At 31.9% G+C, this 20,234-nt stretch overlaps 1 protein-coding gene across 1 annotated transcript in view; it reads right to left on the bottom strand.

Annotated features, from left to right (window-relative positions):
- LOC132726216 (dynein axonemal heavy chain 5-like) overlaps positions 1 to 20,234 on the bottom strand; it is a 127,640-nt gene that overhangs the window by 12,042 nt on the left and 95,364 nt on the right. Inside the window, exons 84-92 of the mRNA XM_060711495.1 lie at positions 16,091 to 16,187; positions 14,200 to 14,284; positions 13,318 to 13,482; positions 12,305 to 12,451; positions 10,744 to 10,929; positions 10,334 to 10,445; positions 9,671 to 9,877; positions 9,009 to 9,214; positions 6,815 to 6,844 (exon numbers count right to left, since the gene is read on the bottom strand). Coding sequence (XP_060567478.1) covers positions 6,815 to 6,844; positions 9,009 to 9,214; positions 9,671 to 9,877; positions 10,334 to 10,445; positions 10,744 to 10,929; positions 12,305 to 12,451; positions 13,318 to 13,482; positions 14,200 to 14,284; positions 16,091 to 16,187 — 1,235 coding nt within the window. The remainder of the gene's footprint in view (positions 1 to 6,814; positions 6,845 to 9,008; positions 9,215 to 9,670; positions 9,878 to 10,333; positions 10,446 to 10,743; positions 10,930 to 12,304; positions 12,452 to 13,317; positions 13,483 to 14,199; positions 14,285 to 16,090; positions 16,188 to 20,234) is intronic.

Raw genomic sequence — 20,234 nt, 5'->3', positions numbered from 1 at the left:
AATGATTGTGTGACATGATAGTATGAGGTGACTGTAGGATGTGACTGTATGAGGTGACTGTAAAATGTCCCATTATGAGAAAACTGTATAATAGTGACTGTTTGTAATAATTGTGTGACATGATAGTATGAGGTGACTGTAGGATGTGACTGTATGAGGTGACTGTAAAATGTCCCATTATGAGAAAACTGTATAATAGTGACTGTTTGTAATAATTGTGTGACATGATAGTATGAGGTGACTGTAGGATGTGACTGTATGAGGTGACTGTAAAATGTCCCATTATGAGAAAACTGTATAATAGTGACTGTTTGTAATAATTGTGTGACATGAGTGTATGAGGTGACTGTATGATGTGACTGTAAAATGTCCCATTATGAGAAAACTGTATAATAGTGACTGTTTGTAATAATTGTGTGACATGATAGTATGAGGTGACTGTAGGATGTGACTGTATGAGGTGACTGTAAAATGTCCCATTATGAGACAACTGTATAATAGTGACTGTTTGTAATGATTGTGTGACATGACAGTATGAGGTGACTGTATGAGGGGACTTTATGTCATGACTTTATGAGATGATTGTATGAGGTGACTGTATAGGGGACTTTAATGACTCATGACTTTATGAGGTGACTGTATGAGGTAAATGTAAAATGTTATTGTATGAGGTGACTGTATATAATGCCTTCATTAGGTGACTGTATGACATCACTTAATGGCATAAATATACAAGTATATGCTACATGACAGCAAAACTAGTATGACTTAACAAACAACATGACTCTATGAGGCCACAGTATATGCATGGTGTGAGTGTGTACATGACAGAATATGACTTGACTTTACAATATGACTATACAATATGACTGTATGACATAATTTGACTTCAAGCTCTGCCAGATACATACAAGGGTGAGGAAAACTACATGCTTGGTCAGAGAAAATAAAGAAAGACAGAAATATAAAGAATTATTCAATCTAAACATGCTAACATGACATGCACAGAAAATAACTATGAATGGAAGTCAATGAAGAAACTGTTCAGTTTCTTGTATTGAACCTAATCACACGCAAACCAGACTGACGTGAAAAATTCTAACATGCAAACAAGAAGACTGACAGCTAATTAAAACATTTTCAAAAAAATGAGCCCTTCAATGTGCCTGTATACATGTATATATACAATATACATGTATATATACAGGCATAAAACTTCAATAGACTTAACTTTGATAAGTCATGATCAATAATAAACTCACAAAACCAAGTGCTGACTCCCTCCCTACCCTCTTAAAGATGAATTGAGATAAAATTATGCGAGGTAATTTACTTATCTTATGACCAACAGATCGAAAAAGCCATGAAATACCCAAAAGCGTTTTTATCAGTATTTTGAAATAAAACAATGGTGTATCTGTAAGCCGTAAATTTTTCAAGATAAAATTTTTAAATACAACTGTTATGATGCACTTGTATACCATATTACAGAATATATATATGAACAACATAAAATTCTAAAAAATTGTGCATTGGGAAATAAATATATAAAGTAAAAAAATATATGGTACACTCACAACAATAAATGGTTTGTGTCACATTTAAATATATTATTAAATATTAATGTATACTGTTATATGGCTAAGTATAGTCAGTTGTACGCATATATTTTACTTAAACTGCTAAGCAAGGTTTATATTGCAAGCAACCATTCATACAATGCCATATAACCAAATTCTTTATTATATAACAAACTTATAACACTGCAGAATTATATTCATTGATTAAAAAAGAAAAGTATCCATAAATTTGCTGAAGCCATGTTTATATTTGATATAAACATCACTATTGTCCAATATTATATTTTTTATATAAACTTTGCTATTGTCCAATGAAAATTAAGGTTACAAAGATGCAGTGCTATAAATTCAAATAATTTATTGATTATCAGTCCATCTATAAAGTAATGCTATAAATAAAATCACAGCACACATATCAACAAGTGAAATGAAGCATTTACAAAAATTATAGATCAGTTCTATTTTAAAAACAACTCAATCTGCACACTGTACAAAGTATCAGAGTATCTTACCAACTAGGCAGTATCTCCGACATACTGGGAAATTCGTAACAACATAATTTACATACATGTACAAACAGATATATACAAAGACATGTGCAATACAATAGTAAACAATACAAAAACATAACATACTTTTTGTGGGTTTTTTTTATAAAATTTCACTACTGGGCCAAAGGATGTAATTAAAATTTACATCCAAAATATGTTAGTGCTATTTGAAATAAGGTTTTATTAATTTATTATGACTTACCTGATAATTAAACCCTAATCTAGCCTTGAACATTCGCTATAACATTCTCTTATTGGCCTTAATTCATTTTATTTTCATTCTATTTTATTTATATATAAAGTGCAATGTTATATGGAGTTTTGAGAATTCAGGGACAATGTATAACTATAGAGCCATTTCACCATAGCCACATTTGTTTCCAAACTTGCAAAGTACATATATAAAACAAGCATTTATACTAGCTGATGTAATAGTAAATTATGCCATTTCTTTAGACTTGCTGTATATCAAGAAGTTTTGAAAGACTATAAAATATACAATTCATAAATTTATAAAACTGCACGTTTTAAATAAAATTTAAATCATAAATTTTGAAGCAGCCATGTATATGGAAAATATAAGCCTCACAATCGTCCAATGAAAATGGTTGTTACAAAACGTGCAGTATTATAAAATGGCAATGAAGACTTAAAAGTCTATATAGGAAATAGAAAACTATGCATACATCGCGTGCTACTTCTGTGAAGGATTATATATCTTGAGAAAAGTAACATTTCACCATAAAAATAATCTAATACAAAACATAAAAATTCTCCCAAATAAACAATAAAATTAAAAATAATATAAAGTTGGTTTTGTAAAAAGAAAATTTCCATGCAAAAATTTATTATTTCTTGTATGAAATGTTACTGATTTCTATTGGGCTATATGTATTGTTTTTACCCATTTCTCATTGCATATTTCAATCTTTTACTGCAAATGTAGTTATTTCTTCATAAGAATTATTATCAAACAAATTTTTTCTTTTAATACTGTAAAATCAGAAATTTTCATGAGGAGATAAATATTGCTAATTTCAAGTGAATTAATGCTGTCAAATAATATTTCACCATAAAAATAATCTTATGCAAAACATAAACAATCAACCCACAAACAACAAAATTAAAAATACAAGTAACAAAAACAGGTTGAACCGGGTGATGCTCCCTGAGAAGGTTCTGGACACAGGAAAGTATTAAAAACTAGAAATGTGTCATCATGCCACGGATGCCCCCGCATGCAGCCAAAATTTCAGATGGTGCATTAATTTTTTTTTTTCATTTTAAGTTCAAAGCCCTTAAAACTTTTCAATGTTAACATAAACCATTTCAATACAACATTCAAGGCACTGAAATTATTCAGTCTTAACCTTTAGAAAAAGCATATTGCATATTTGTAGCCAAAATAATGGCTAAAAGAATGAGTGCTGAAACTGAAAGTTCAAAATTTTTCCAACATTCAGGGAAGATAAGTTTGTCTAAAATCATTGAACCACAACCAAATTCAATCTTAAACTGCTTATTCCTAAGATGTATCTATATTATTTTCAAAGTGAAAGGGACATAACTCTGCCAAAAAACCATCAAACCATGACCAAATTCCAACTTGACCTGCCCATTCCTTTGACATATCCATATGTCAAATTAAAATTGAATATGTAACACTGTTAGGTAGATAATGAACAGAAACTGTAAATTTCATATTATTTTCAAAGTGAAAGGGGCATTACTCTACCAAAAATCATTGAACCATGACCAAATTCGAACTTGGCCTGGGCATTCCAAAAACATATCCATATGTCAAATTTGAGTTGAATGTGTTGTACCATTGGGGAGATAATAAACGGAAACTGAAAATTTCATATTACTTTCAAAGTGAAAGGGGCATAACTCTGCCAAAAATCATTGAACCATGACCAAATTTGAACTTGACCTGCGCATTCCTTTGACGCATCCATATGTCACGTTTGAGTTGAATGTGTTGTACCTTGAGGGAGATAATGAACGGAAACTGAAAATTTCATTTAATTTTCAAAGTAAAAGGGGCATAACTCTGCCAAAAATCATCGAACCACGACCAAATTTGAACTTGACCTGCGCATTCCTTTGACGCATCAATATGTCACGTTTGAGTTGAATGTGTTGTACCTTGAGGGAGATAATGAACGGAAACTGAAAATTTAATATTATTTTCAAAGTGAAAGGGGCATAACTCTGCCAAAAATCATCGAACCATGACCAAATTCAAACTTGACCTGTATTTTCTCATGACATATCCATATGTCAAGTTTGAGTTGATTGTGTTGTACCGTTGGGGAGATAATGAACAGAAACTGAAAATTTCATATTATTTTCAAAGTAAAAGGGGCATAACTCTGCCAAAAATCATTGAACCATAACCAAATTCGAACTTGACCTGTATTTTCTCATAACATATCCATATGTCAAGTTTGAGTTGAATGTGTCCAACCGTTCTTGAGATAATGAACGAAAACTGAAATTTCATATTATTTTCAAAGTAAAAGGGGCATAACTCTGCCAAAAATCATCGAACCATGACCAAATTCGAACTTGACCTGTATTTTCTCATGACATATCCATATGTCAAATTTGAGTTGAATGTGCCCAACCGTTCTTAAGATAATGAACGGAAACTGATGATGACGGAATGACAGAATGACGGAAGGACGGAAGGACGGAAGGATGGAAGGACGGAAGGACGGAAGGACGGAAGGACGGAATGACGGAACAGGGTAACACTATATGCCCCGGCCATTACATGGCGGGGGCATAAAAATGAACAAAGGGCAAAAACTCCAAAATTAGGCAATGAGATCTATCTACCTACAAAGTTTCATGTTGATACCTCTTATACTTTTAGAGTTATGTCCCGGACAAAGTTTAAAGTGTAAAAATAAACAAAGGGGAATAATTCAAAAATTAGGCAAGGCAGAGTTACGGTTCTTGTGCACTGCACACCTACTCAATGAGATCTATCTACCTACAAAGTTTCATGTTGATACCTCTTATACATTTAGAGTTATGTCCCAGACAAAGTTCAAAGTGTAAAAATAAACAAAGGGGGATAATTCAAAAATTAGGCAGGGCAGAGTTACGGTTCTTGTTCACTGCACACCTTCTTAATGAGATCTATCTACCTACAAAGTTTCATGTTGATACCTATTATAGTTTTAGAGTTATGTCCTGGACAAAGTTCAAAGTGTAAAATAAACAAATGGGGATAATTCAAAAATTAGGCAAGGCAGAGTTACGGTTCTTGTTCACTGCACACCTACTCAATGAGATCTATCTTCCTACAAAGTTTCATGTTGATACCTCTTATACTTTTAGAGTTATGTCCCGGACAAAGTTCAAAGTGTAAAAATAAACAAAGGGGAATAATTCAAAAATTAGGCAAGGCAGAGTTACGGTTCTTGTGCACTGCACACCTACTCAACGAGATCTATCTACCTACAAAGTTTCATGTTGATACCTCTTGTTGTTTCAAAGTTATGTCCCGGACAAGAAAAGGGGACGGACGGACGGAAAGACGGACGGACGGACAAGGCGGCGACTATATGCTCCCCCGAAATTTTTCGAGGAGCATAAAAATGAAGTGGGTTTTGTAAAAAGTAAATGTAATGATGGGTGCCATTACTACATTTAATTATCACATGTTGTCATGGCTGCCATATTGGATTTTATCAACATTTTTTTTTTTTTAATTGTAGGCTTATGTACCAGTCCGAAATATTGATTTTCTGAAAAAAATTTTAAACAAGAAAATATCTCATTTTACAGTATCTATCGTTGTTGATGTGTGTTACATAATATTTTGAATCATATCCAACAGTCCGGCCCCGGCCCCTAGCCCCAGCTTGATATATTTTATATTAATGGCATGTATATGCAGTGCTTCTGAGTGACTATTAAAGTTAAATGTTTTCACTACATGACATGATTAAAGAGTGGGTAAGTTAAAACTACTTTATATTTCATATGAAGATTTGCAACTTTTCATCAGAATAAGTTATACACCAATAGCAAACAAATTATTCTGAACATTGAACCGAGCAGATCTACAGCTAGAACATTGTTTCACACTACTGGTACAATGTATAATGGGTATTTTACAGTTGATGCAAATATTGATTTTGATCCTAAAATTGATCCTTATTTAGATTCTATTTAAAAAAAAAAAATTCTCAATTGCCAAAAAATGCTGTTCAAATGTGTCCAGAATTAAAAAAAAACTTTGATTTTTAAAAAAAATTATTTGGTAAACAATAAAAAGTTTTTGGATACTCTCAGGATCAGTATAAAGTCTATCCCATCATTACATCCTTGCAGTTTGGCCGAACCATATATTTTTACCCCATTAGTTTTAGCTCTTTTTTAAAAAAAAAAATTTAAACTCTTTAAAATAACAAAAGGTCATTCCCAAACTTGATAGCAGGGCTAGAATATAATACAAATTTAGGAGTGTTTACAGATACCGAACAGATACTGAAACATTTACGAGAACTTGACAAGACTGCATATCAAACACAAAAAACTACCTTAACCAAGTTTAGTTGCAGCAACAACAATTCTACAATTAGTCAGCAGTAGACAGCAAATGTTTTACCCCACCCACTACATGATTACATGGTGCAATAGTCGCCTGCACATTCTGTAACTTACCCCTTTCTACCAGCTGGTGCTGGTAAACTACTATAATGCAGAATTAACAAATCAATTATCAGTCAATTAAATCATATACAATCTAAACCTTTCTGACTATACACTTTCATTTTAAATCCTATATTTAAAGCCAATTGTTTTCTTTTCCCAATTAGTTTAAATCTGATTTAGAATAGCTCAGTTTTTTGTGTTTTGTTTTTAATGAAAACATGTAGTTTTTTTTTACCATTCATAAGTCTGATTCCTATTTCTGATCCATAATCAATATTTGAACCGCGCCATGACAAAACCAACATAGTGCCTTTGCTACAAGCATGGATCCAGACCAGCCTGCGCATCCGTGCAGTCTGATCAGGATCCATGCTGTTCGCTATCAGTTTCTCTACTTGTAATAGGGTTTGTTAGCGAACAGCATGGATCCTGATCAGACTGGGCGGATGCACAGGCTCATCTGGATCCATGCTGGTCGCAAACGCATTATGTTGATTTTGTCATGGCGCGGCTCATTTTTCTTTAGAAATAGCTTTGAAACTGTTAGAAAATAAAGAGCAAATTTCAAGAATAGTTTTAATAATCCCTTATGCTATGCCAGAAAAATTAAACTAAATTATAATGAAACTTAATGTCACATACATCTATCTTTATCAAACAAAAATTAGGCTGCAAAACTTAATAAACAAACCATAATCTTAGCTAAATCACCCGCATATGATAGAAACAAACTTTGACACAGGATTCCAAACTAACTATATAAATATTAGTCTATAGATATCCCTTTGTTTAAATTAACTTAATTCCTCACTAATGGAAGCAGGATGTGCAAAATGATACAACTACAGTCCAACCCCGTTTATTCGAAGTGCCTAGGACTGAATATTTACTTCGAAAAATCGATGGGTTCGAATAATCGAAATCCGAATATTGTGATAGATGAAAACTACTCCACTTTGACGAATCGTAGCAAAACTACCGTTTACAACACATTTACTTCCTGTAATCAATTGAGAAAAATAAATATTAAAGAAAAGATGCGTAAAAATTATTGTATTGACATTGAAGACATAAATACTTGCATATTATTCTACATTATGTATTGTTTCGTTTCGCGCAAACCTTGATAATGGCCATGTTGTCGCTACGGTATTTAGCAGCTTAACTCTGGTATTTTCGATTAGGACAAAGGCTCTTATGTAGCGTTTTGGATGTTTTGACAAATTTACATAGACGGTATGTATGAAAAATAGTGCTGTCATCTTCAAGCAATAACAGTAACAAAATCAGACACGGTGCATTGCTTTTCATTTTCGATAGTTAAAGTTAATTAAAGAACACAAAAAGAGCTATTATCACGATTGTCTAAATACATGCATGACTATTGATGTTTTTCACAAGTCGACCAGTCAGCGAGTGGATCTGCGCCAATTAGTCTGACTTCGAATAATAATTAGGCTGGCTTCGAATAATAGGTGTGAAATTCTGTCATAATTGTATATTCGGGACCGAAATTTTACTTCGAAAAATAGGAGGTATTCGGATAATGCATTTCGAACAATACGCTCGTATTTATATTGATTTATATAGAGATAAAAACGGGACCGCCGATCTACTTCGGATAATGCCGGGTATTCGAATAAAGGGTTGTCGAATAACCGTGGTCGGACTGTATATCATGTTTAAACTACAGTATAGGGGTGCATGTTTAAATATCTACTTTAATTCTCTCAACACTGATGGATATCACAATTTAATATGTAAAATATCTTCATAGTACATGTATACAATATTTTGCATACATCACTGAAGTATAAAATAGATATGGCAACAAATCTGATAAACAAATGAATACTGCTCAAGGAAAAACAGACTCAAAGTCACAATATGTATATAAATATAAAAATTAAGTAAAATACAAGTGCCTGGTGTAAAAAAAGTATTTTTTACTTTTACTTGTTAAGAATAGATATAATATATTAATCATTATCTTTTTTACACATGATGATTTAACCTGGTTGTCCTTGAGCTCTACCCAAATGTTGGTCACCACAATGTGACTGCTGTTACAACTTAAATAAGAAGCTGGATCATGGGGCAAGGTATTGGTCTCTGTGGTCAGGAATTTATTATATTTCAGACAAGCTCTTAGTCAAAGTTCATTTCAAAAAACCAAATATCTATAAAAAGTATGTTAACTTACTTTTTGCCAAGCACAACGTTTATAAACACAGTAGAAGCCTGCATGATTTTATCGCTTCTGACAGCACGTACTACACACAAACGTTGCATGGGTTTATACACCTCGTCCATCTTGTCCGGTAGAGGTGTCGTATCAGGACTGTCAGTCTCGCACAAGTTACGCCACTGTGTCTCACGACCATCTTTCGGCATGCGATCAAACATTTCCTAAATAATTATCAATTATCATTATAATTATCTGTAACAATCTCTAATTATCTTAAAAATTATCATACAATTAAAATTTTAACCTTGCTGAATTTGTCCCACTTTTAATTTGGAAAAGCTTATTGAATATGTAAAGGATTTCAATATTAAAATATTGTAATTAAACAAGGTTACCCTGGCTCTGTACAAGTAAAACAGGCAAGTCATAATTGATGCTTGCCATCAAAGACTAGTGGGCAATAAACTTCATCCCATTCATGTCACTTGTTATTTTCTTACTTAGATCTACCATAGCTAAGCAGTCAACCTGTGTGACGTTGATTCACTTGCCCATCACCACTGCAAACTCAAGTCCCACAAAGCAAGTTGAATTCTTTATTTTGGGTTATCTATCTAGCTTCTATTTCATTATTAACATGTTTATTTCTGTAGAAAATAATAACAGAAATAATCTACCTGAAACCATTCGAAATGTGTAGCTAGCACTTGAAGGTTATGGAACTGGTCATCAGTCATCCAATCAAATGGCTTCTTGGTCTGGGTAATCTTGTTCTCCTGAGATTGTTGAATATGACCAAGGGAGAGCATCACTACTGAACTGTAGTCAGGGGAGATAAGAAACTCTCTTTCACCAGGACCAAGACGATCAAGAGAATCTTCAACCTGAAACAGAGCAAAATGTTTAATTTAAGACAAAATAATTTCTCATTCATTAAGCTTTAGCCTGCTGATGCCAACAGATTCTACCCATGTGACTAGTGAAGACCAAAAAATCAGAGGTCAGCCATCAGAACATGATGTACACTTTGTGCTATTCAGTACATAAATTATTTGAAAATTATTATTAAGGGTTTTATCCAGATGCAAAAATAGACAAGTTCCATCAGATATTTAGTGTGATATATTAGGATTAAAATAAAGTTAAAGAGAAACTGATCTTTTCCATGTTATAAATGTAAATAAAGAAATATAACCATTGTCTAGAAGCTTGGGTAATATAACCATTAAGTATTTATACTGTGCTATATAACCTGTCAAACTTATTTATAATATGATAGTATAAAGTTAAAAAACTCAGTTCAAAATAAAGGAAAAGTTCATAAAGTATGTAATCCTTACCTCAATAGCAAGAAGAAGGGCATAGATGAATCTATCTCTCTCAAAGACACCTCTAGCAGTGTAGTAGTATGCATTACTGGTCACTTTCTCTAGAACAGCTTTAATTGCCGACCTAATACAGAAATCATTACAATAACACATCTTTTACATGAAACATACTTAAAACTTTAATATTACACAAAATTCTGACAAAAAAACAATATGAAAAGACAACATAACATATATATAAATAATTCATATGTATTGAATAACTGTGACACTCTTGTCAAAGCTACCTCTAGATATGACAAACAGAATATGAAAGCAACATAATATTATAGATTTTTTTATATTTCTATTGTACATTCTCCTTACACCTTTTAAATGCAGAAGAAGTACAAAAAATTTTCATTACGAATATAAAAATTTACCTTTCAGAATGGCTAATGGCAGCATCGTATATATCAAGGAATCTATTGTAAGAGATCTGATAAAGTGGATTCACTTCACGCATGTACTGAGTTACATCGAAACACACAGCGGCCCTCTGAGCAATTGATCGGAAACCATCTCTCGCCTTCAATATAGAACCCTCACTCATCTCAACTCGGGTTTGTCTGTAACATAAAATAGAGCAATTCTTAACTACATATATTTATATTCACATACAATTCCCATAATAAAGTTTGAATAATTTATTTAAATTTGATTTTAAGAACTACAGTCGACTCCACGTATAACAAACTCGCTTATAACCAATTATCGTTAATAGCGAACTAAATCTACATCCACAGCCAATTCCTTATTTATTTTATATTAAATCACATCGCTTAATACATACTCGCTTAAAACAAATTTTCGGCTATAGCGAACCATTTTTTCAAGTCCCAAACGGGGAAAAAGATGTCAATTTCATCAGTTAAAACAAACTGTTATAATTGAAATATCGGGATGCTCTCAATTAAGATCAGTACATGAATACCGCTATCCAATACTTATTTTAATGAGTGATTTCACAGCTAAGATTAAGATTTTGATAAAATGTTCTTGCAACATAGTTGCCTACTTGTTAGGGAAAATTTGTGTTTCGCACCCTCAGTTGATAAATTGCAGTAAATACCCTATAATTTACCAAACAACTGATTTTTCATTTGCAATATTAACCAAACGATAACAAACAAATAGTAAAAGAAAACACTTTATAGACAAGTACTACATGTCTAAATACATGTACCATGTACATATCATGAAATGACCCGCATTAAATTACCGCTGCCGTAAAATATTGATTATAACAGTAACCAGTGACAGGTATGCCTTTTTCACAGCAAATTTACCCACCCAAACAAGTTAGCAAATTGTTGCTACTTTGCTTTTAGCAAACTTCGGATATAACAAACGACATTAAAATGTCCCATTGAGTTCGTTATAAGCGGAGTCAACTGTATATCATTGTACCAAAAACAAAACAAAATCTTTCCAATTTAAAACTTTGAATCCCTCTACAAGTTTATATGGACATTACAGATATACACCTGGGATAAAAATACAAAATCATAACTGTTTCAATCTAAGACTGTCCGGTTAGCTCAATAGGTAGAGCGTTGGACCGTGAATCAGGCGAACACGTTTGATTCCCGAACGGTTCAGGTCAATTTCGTTGATTGATCATGAAATCTTTTCTACATTCATTCACACTGTACCTCTGCTCTGGCATGTACAGAAGTTTCAGTTCCTTGTATAAATGAAGGCAACTAATACTGGTAAACTGCTTAACAGCTTGCCCAGGAACAATACTGTGGCTGAACCGTGCTCTCATAAATTCAATGTGGCTTACTGCGGTTATCCAGAGTGAAAACTACCAACACCACCACTGTTTCTAGCTAAGCTAAAAGCCCTTAATAATTATTATTAGAAGTACACTCAAGAATAAATATTAATCAATAATACCATTTCTTACAGTAACTATACAGAGGTAAAATAGACACTTACGTCTCCACAGTCTCATCATACTGTTTCTTGAGTTCTGCCAGTTTTTTGGTTGCCTGGAGGTCATTCATAAGTCTAACATCACTAGAGAGGTTAGTTCTCATCTGTTTCTCTAGTTTTGTCCAGAAACTCCATATTCTCCTGTCTCTCCTACAAACATACAGTAATTTAATATATCTCTTACAAACACAGTATTTCAGTGTTATCTTCTTACAGTATTTCAATGTATCTGCTCGAAAAAATATAGTGTTCCAAATATCTCTTACAACCATACAGTGTTTCAATGTAGTCTGCTTGTAAAAATATAGTTAATCCCTGGAAAAACAGACACTAATAATCACTACTGACTACAAAACCTGTAAGTATAACAAACACTGTTCTAAGAGCTGTCTGCTCATCTCTAGTCGAGATTTCTCATGATCCATGAACCTGTTGAGTAATTGCTTCCTCCACGTTCCTTAACCTGTACAGCTGGAAGTACATGGACAGAAGCATACCGCTGCCAGCTGTGGCAGGGGTACATTGTGGCCCTTCCAAACTTTTGGGAAATGTAGGGTACAGCGGAATCTTGCGGTCACACTTCCACCTCATGGTCCCTTCCACCTTCAATTTGGTGAAATTTTAATTCAAAAATTTAGTTTTAAAACATTATTTTTTCAGCTTTTCAAATGTTAATAAAGCATGTAGATTATTTTTGAACCACTGCCCAAACTTTTTTCCGGGGAACAAACCCAGTACGGGTTTGTTATAATTGAGGGACCACGATCACCCCTCCCCAAGATGTTTTAAAACCCCCAAAATTCCATAAAACAAACACATTTTTCACGGGACCTCAAATAATCTAACTTCAAAACTATCACAAACCTAAGAAAAAACAAAAGGGTAAATTAAAAAATAATCTGAAAGGACCAATAAACCTAAAAACCCACACAGTCTTCATTCCAGAAAATATGAAAAAACATTATTCATTTAAATCTATAATAACATTCTAGATTTTAACCTAAATTACACTTTACAATGATTTTAAATCTGTTTTTTCCGTTGATGAAATCTGAGCATCTCTGTATGGATATCGGGAATCTTGCAATCCCTTCGCCAATTTCGTGATATCACAGTCTTTACCAATAATGGGAAACTGCCGTCTGGCTAAAACAAGTTCTCTAGCTAAAGAACGATTTTTCCTGTAAAAAAAAAATAAGAAGGGGTACGCTTTAAAAAAAATTTTTAAAAAAGCTCATCTACTTATCTTGTAATGGATGGAATAGGAGAAAACAAAACAAAATGCACGGTAAAAAAAAAATCGTCTTCCATCTAATCTTTTCTCTGCTGAATTTCTCATATGGGACTTGTCCATTATTAATTTTGGGGATAATCAAGATAAAAACCCAGTATAGACCTTTGGGCAGATCTGACTGCACTCGTAGCATGCTGGCCTGGGCGTCTATACTTGATTCAAAGGCTAAAGTTCTTTTTCAGTTTCAGCAGTAGAACAATTTGTAAAACTGTTAAAGTTGGACATTACTACATTTCCATTAACAAGTGTTTAAACCAAATGAAAAGCTACTTGATGATAATGACTTTGCTAATGTCAGCATTTATTAAGCTATACCAAGCATGCAGTGTTATGCAAAATCCAAACACTTTACTTCTGGATACTTACTTTAAGTAAACTTGGTAAAAAACCCTAACTCATTTTACAATGGACTAGCCCAAAGTCAAAGTGGAACAAGTCAAAAGTCAAAGTGGACAAGTCAATATACAAATTTGGAATATTTCATCCAATATTAAACTTACAGTATATCTAACTTCAACAAGTCCCTTTTCCTTCATTCTGCTACCTCAACCATTTCTATAATACGAGATGTTGGGTCACAGACAAGGGGTCCATGCTGTTATACTCTCTCCTTGCATTCAGGAAACATGCATTCTCCAACATTGAGGGCGTGGTCGTTAGGGAGTATCTCAAGTTGCCATGATATCCAACTGAAATAATTTTAAGCCCAACTTCATTTCCCCATTTTCAGCCGTTTAATTCAAATATTACTTACTATTATAACTATTTTTTTTGGTTTGTAATAATCAGTTTGTCAACATCATCCTAAAGGTTCTTCATGCACTTATTCTTAATCATTCTTTGAATTGTTTTTGTTTTTAGCATTGTTGAAATTTGTTTTTACAACAATGAACAATCCAGTTAAGTTACAGCTAAAAATATTTTAGTGTTTGCAAATTATTCTTCTTTTTTTCATACAAATTGTTCTTTTACACAAATTACTTGGTTTATTAACAAAAGTTGTTGCAAAAATTATACAAAATTTTTTAAGGATTTTATTTAGAGCAGGGTTTTTATTTTTGATGATTTGCAAAGTAGCCCGAGCAGTTTTTTTCCTGGGACAGAACAGTTTCTAAAGCCCCACTTGTGGCTTAGGGAAAAGAGGAAAGCTTCTGTGAATGTTTAGAACTTACCTGTGTACTAAAGAAGTCAACAATCTGAATGTTTCTGAACAAAACTTCTTTTTGGTAACGGGCATCCATCGATGTTCACACACCTGCATGAAAAAAAAACTCTCCATACGCTTCTCGTTATAGTAATAGAGAAATATAACAATAAAATTTCCTTTGCCCTTACATTTAAAAATTCTTTTTTTTGAATTTTAATTTTTTACCTATTTATTTGGTATTTTTTAAAAAAATTTACAAATTATCAAAAAGACTTAAAAATTTCCAATGGGTTGCGAATCAAAAATTCATGGAGTTTTAAAGGGGTAAAATTTTGGTTTTAAAGTGTCAAAAACAATTTAAAACCCAATTTGACTTTCCCTTTAATGGAAACCAATAAAAAGAAAGACAAGCCTGTAAAATTTCAATGAAAGCCCAGCCCCAAAAACAAATTCAAACTTTTTAGTTTTGGGCTCATTTTCACCATGTTGATCTGTAATTGAAAATTTTTTTTTTGCCTTAATGTAACAGTTTTGCCCTAGTTTTTTTTTCGAACAGTTTTTTTTTAAAAATTTAAATTTTGAATTTTAAAATCAATTTTAAAAAAAAGAGCAAAACCCAATGGGACGTAATGCCATCTGTTTAAAATTTTCAAAATTTAAAAAAAGGGGACTATTACTCCAAGAATATTGCTTTCAAAATTATGCCCCTTATCTAACAACTGCACCTTGTCATAAGCTACTAAAAGGTACCACATATATAGGGATAAAATAACAATGGACACTTTTCAAATTAAAAAAGCAGCACAAGTCTATTATACAAATTTAACAATGTTTAAGGAGTTAGAATAATTAGAACATTTACCGGGTACCCTGGTATCCATGTTTATGTGGACCACAGTAAATTAAGGAAGGCAGACGCAGATATACAGTTTGCCAGCAATAGTTCATTAGAATTCATTTGTCCTTCACATGTTGTTCCATTCTTCTTCCTGTCCTTTTCAAAACTATACAACACAATTAAAATACATACATTAATATGTACAGATTTTCATAAAATATACATATATACATACACAGAATTTTATATTGAATTGTACCAGAAATACAGGAATTTTATATGAATTGTACAGAAATACAGAATTTTCCATTTGAAAATGTACATAAATCAATGTATAGATTTTCTTGAAAGTTACATTTTAACATACCAATTACTTGAACAGATTTTCTTGTAAAAATATGTAATATAGATACATATTTTCTAGGGAAATCTGCATAAATATTTTCTTTTGAATTTCAACAAGTTTTTTAACTTTTTACACAGTCAGATTACAATTACAACTATACATACCGTCAACCATTTCTGTAGCAGCCTTCAGCCTTTCATTCATGGATATGAGTTCCATTTCGAGGAATGTTTCTCCACGAACTGCCTGATCAAACTCAGCCTGTAGTTTGGTTCAAACCTTTCATCCTGTCTATACTGTGCGAAAGGGATCTCCTCCTCATACAACTTCTTCCGGGTGCTTTCACCTTTCCTCCTTTGCTTCCTCCTGCCGGCTACAAGTTAACTCAGATCATATGTATAGACATGTAATATAATTATAAACAAATATTGTTGGGGGATGTCAGCATTTTATGCCTGGTTTACACAAAGGTACTGAAATAATGTTTAGTTTGTTTAAAAACAAAGGGTATTTTTTAAAATTCCCCTTTGACATTTTGGAAAAATTTTTAAACCAATAAATTGAAAGGGTATAATAAATTATAATTTTTTACAGTTTTTTTTTTCCATAAAATTTTTTTAGTTCTTGATCTTTTTTTTACTTTAAATCAAAAAAATTTTCATTTTTTGGGAAAAAAAAAAAAAATGGGGAAAAAAAAAATGTCACTAGGGAATTTTAAAACCATTTCTATAAATTTTAACGAAAAGGGAAAAGCTGAAATTTTTGAACCTCAATTTATTGCCCAAAAAAGGGGTTTTGCCCTTTGGGTTTGAAAATTTTTCTGATCTTAAAAGAAAATTATAACAAAATTTTCTTTTTAAAAAGAAGTATTCATAAAAATTAAACCTTTTATACAATTTTTAATACAAAAAACCAATTTTTACTTCTTCAAAAAAATTTTTCAAAAACATTTCAACAACATACTTTAATTTTTTTAGATTATATGTTTTAGTTTTCTTTTGGATATTTTTGGGTATTCTTTACTTTAAAACAAGTATATTTTCTGAATTTCCCTTTTTAAATGAAATTTAAAATTTAAAAAATTAAAAAAAACTTTAGTTTTTGCCATTTTACATGCAATTTAATTGGGATTCTTTTCATCTTTTTAGTTAAAAAAGAATAACAGCTTTTTAAATTTGGGTTCCCTTTAAAATTTTACAAGGTTTTAAATTTTATTTTTTAAATTGGCGAAATTTTTTTAATTAAATAAAAAGGAAATTTAATGGAAAAATGAAAACTTTTTTTGACTTTTGCACCCGTTTTACTCACTTATTAATACCCCTAAATGGGGCATAATGTCAACTTTAAGGAACTTGAATTTCAAAGTGGTAAAATGCCCTACAAAAAAATCTGAAACCCCCAAAAGGGAATATTTTTCCTTATGAAAAGGGTTAATTTCACATAAGAAGAGGGGCAATTTGTCCCAGGTAACCAATCTTAAAACCAATGATTCAAAAATTAGTTTTTAATACATTTTTCCATTCAGTTTTTGTCTTTTAATTTTTAATTTATCAAATTTCATATTTAACCAGCAAATTGATAACTTTCAGTGAAAATCTATATTTATAAAATACTTGCATGTAATTTTTAACAAAACATTAAAAAAATTTGTAAAATGGCAGCAAAAATTAAAATGAAATAAACAAAAACATTACAACAGTAAATGAGAAAAATTATTTACAAAATACATAATGTAGTACTCAGAATAATTGTCATATTAAATACAATTTACACAGAAAAGAGTTAATTAATGTTTTCAAAACTGGCAATCCATCAATTTGGATAAAAAAGTTATATTTATTTTATTTGCTGTCAATTTTTGTATCAGATTCATTACTTATTGTAATTAAAAGAAAACTATGACAATATTATGAGAACTGTATCAATAAATAAAAGGGCATAACAAAATGAATTAAAAACTGACAGAATCTCCCACATAAAGTCTCTTTAACAGGGTAGACATTCCCCTAACTTTGTTGAACCTTAGACGTTTAGCTAAAATTTTAGCTGCCTGAAGAGCAAAAAGGAAGACATAATTTGAATTGCAGGAAAATTGAGACATTTAGCTTTTCAGTATTCAGAAAGCTGGCTCAAAGTGTACTTTTGAAGTCTAGCATAGAACTACTATATTTGTAATTATCATATCTTGTAAAAAATTAGCTTAACACTACAGTTTGACAACTACAGTGATGTGAGCTAAAAGTGTTTTTCATGACTCTTGTGGTGCTATATACATGTATGACATATTTTCCCCTAATATCAAATTTTCTAAACTATTTAATGAAAAAGAAATTCAATTTTGTCACATGGCTGCCATTTTGGAACAACATTACAACATACTGGTTGAAAAATTCAAAAGTGGCTGGTGTGGTTATCACCCTAATCTCATTAAATAAAAATTTGAGCCGTGTCATGACAAAACCAACATAGTGGGTTTGCAACCAGCATGGATCAAGACCAGCCTGCACATCCGTGCAGTCTGATCAGGATCCATGCTGTTCACTGTCAGTTTCTCCACTTGTAATAGAGCTGATAAGCGAACAGCATGGATCCTGATCAGACTGCATGGGTGCGCCGGCTGGTCTGGATCCATGTTGGTAGCAAACCCATTATGTTGGTTTTGTCATGACGCGGCTCATTAATAGACAATTAATGAAGCCTGTCAAAACTACCATGTTTGGTTTAATGCATAATTTGAAATGTTTGTCCCTACCTCTCTCCCACTTAAATTTACATTCCCCTATCCCTGCACTATATATCTATTCAGGCGTGGGCACCAATACTCAAGTACTACAACAGTAGGGCGCCAATGCTCAAGTACTACAACAGTAGGGCACCAATACTCAAGTACTACAACAGTAGGGCACCAATACTCAAGTACAGTGAGTTGGCCAATAACGGATCACTAGTGAAACTTTTAGTGTTTATGAACGAATGATTTTTAAATTCTTAAATAAATGTATGTAGATTTGAAGTATTTTTATTCCTCTTTTATTATATTTCTTGTGAATTTGTATTTTGAATGCATCATGGTGCTTTACCCTTTTTCAAACATCTAGTAAAACATTTGCCCCAATAACGGGTCAAATCAGCCATTAGCGATCACGTGACATACGAATGGGGATTGTCTCAAAACAAGAATTTTCTGATCAAATTCGCTGAACAAAAAAAAATGCAACAAATATATGTCACCCTGAAATATCAGAGTGTAAAAGGGGTACCACTAAGTAAAGAATTAAAAGAGGCAATGAATGATTGGTTAAACAAGAAGTTAAATGTTATGATTTAATAATGGTGAAACTAGATAACCCTCTTAATGATTTGTGTAGGCAACAACCACAAAACAAAATGGCTGACATTCGCATTGAGATGTTTATTACATATGAAAAAGAGTTAAGAGAGACATCTCCACTCTACTAATCAATTTTAACTGGGCACAAATATTTAAAGAAGACAAGACTATTGGACAAAATTATCATATAAAATTTTTCTGTATCAACATCAGAATCCCACGTATTAGTTTCAATATTTGAGCAATATGACATGCAAGTGACCATTGTAACAATCCAATGCTCAATGAAAAAGCAACAATTCTGAATTAAAATTAATCCCTTCAATAAAAAGAATATAAGAGCCTAAACTTATGTGAAGTTTTTAAAAGAAAATATAGTTCAAAAAAGGAAGATTCTTTGAAATAAACGTTGAGTAATGACAAAAACGTCTGAACAATTTTCTAAAAGTTACTATAATGGGGAGGGGGGGGGGGGGGTAAATCATAGAAATATTCATTATTTAACAATGTAATGTTGTGATAATAAGATAACGTAGAAGCCTTGAGCAATGAAAAAAAAAATGGAGAATAATAAAAATTTAGTTTTAATTAAAATTTTGAACAAAATTTTAAGTTAAAGCCCTAGTTCTTAAAAAAATATACTACATACTTTGGAGCAATATTCTTGAGGAATAATTCTGTAAAAATCGTCTTTCAAAAATCATGTTTTCGCGGATGTAAAGGAACAATATTTGTAGTTTGAAGGGAAAATACATTAAGAAATAAAGAATTGCGTAAAAAAATTTTTCTTAATGAAAAACTTAATCCAAGGGAGACGATAATTTCGGGAAATAGTTTTGCCAGAGTTATATCCTTTGTCACATAATATGTGGTTGAGATAAGGAACATTTATTATGATTTGAATTTAAGTTGATGCTTAAAAAAAAAAAAAACATGTTTATGTTAAAAATATTTACTGCAAAATTTACTGCAAAAAA

The sequence above is a fragment of the Ruditapes philippinarum genome, unplaced genomic scaffold (genome assembly GCF_026571515.1).
Source record: "Ruditapes philippinarum isolate M1 unplaced genomic scaffold, ASM2657151v2 ctg1127_1_1_1_1, whole genome shotgun sequence".
NCBI classification, from domain to species: domain Eukaryota; kingdom Metazoa; phylum Mollusca; class Bivalvia; order Venerida; family Veneridae; genus Ruditapes; species Ruditapes philippinarum.
The sequence above is the reverse complement of the archived record's forward strand: the minus strand, read 5'-3'. Positions and strand labels throughout refer to the sequence as shown.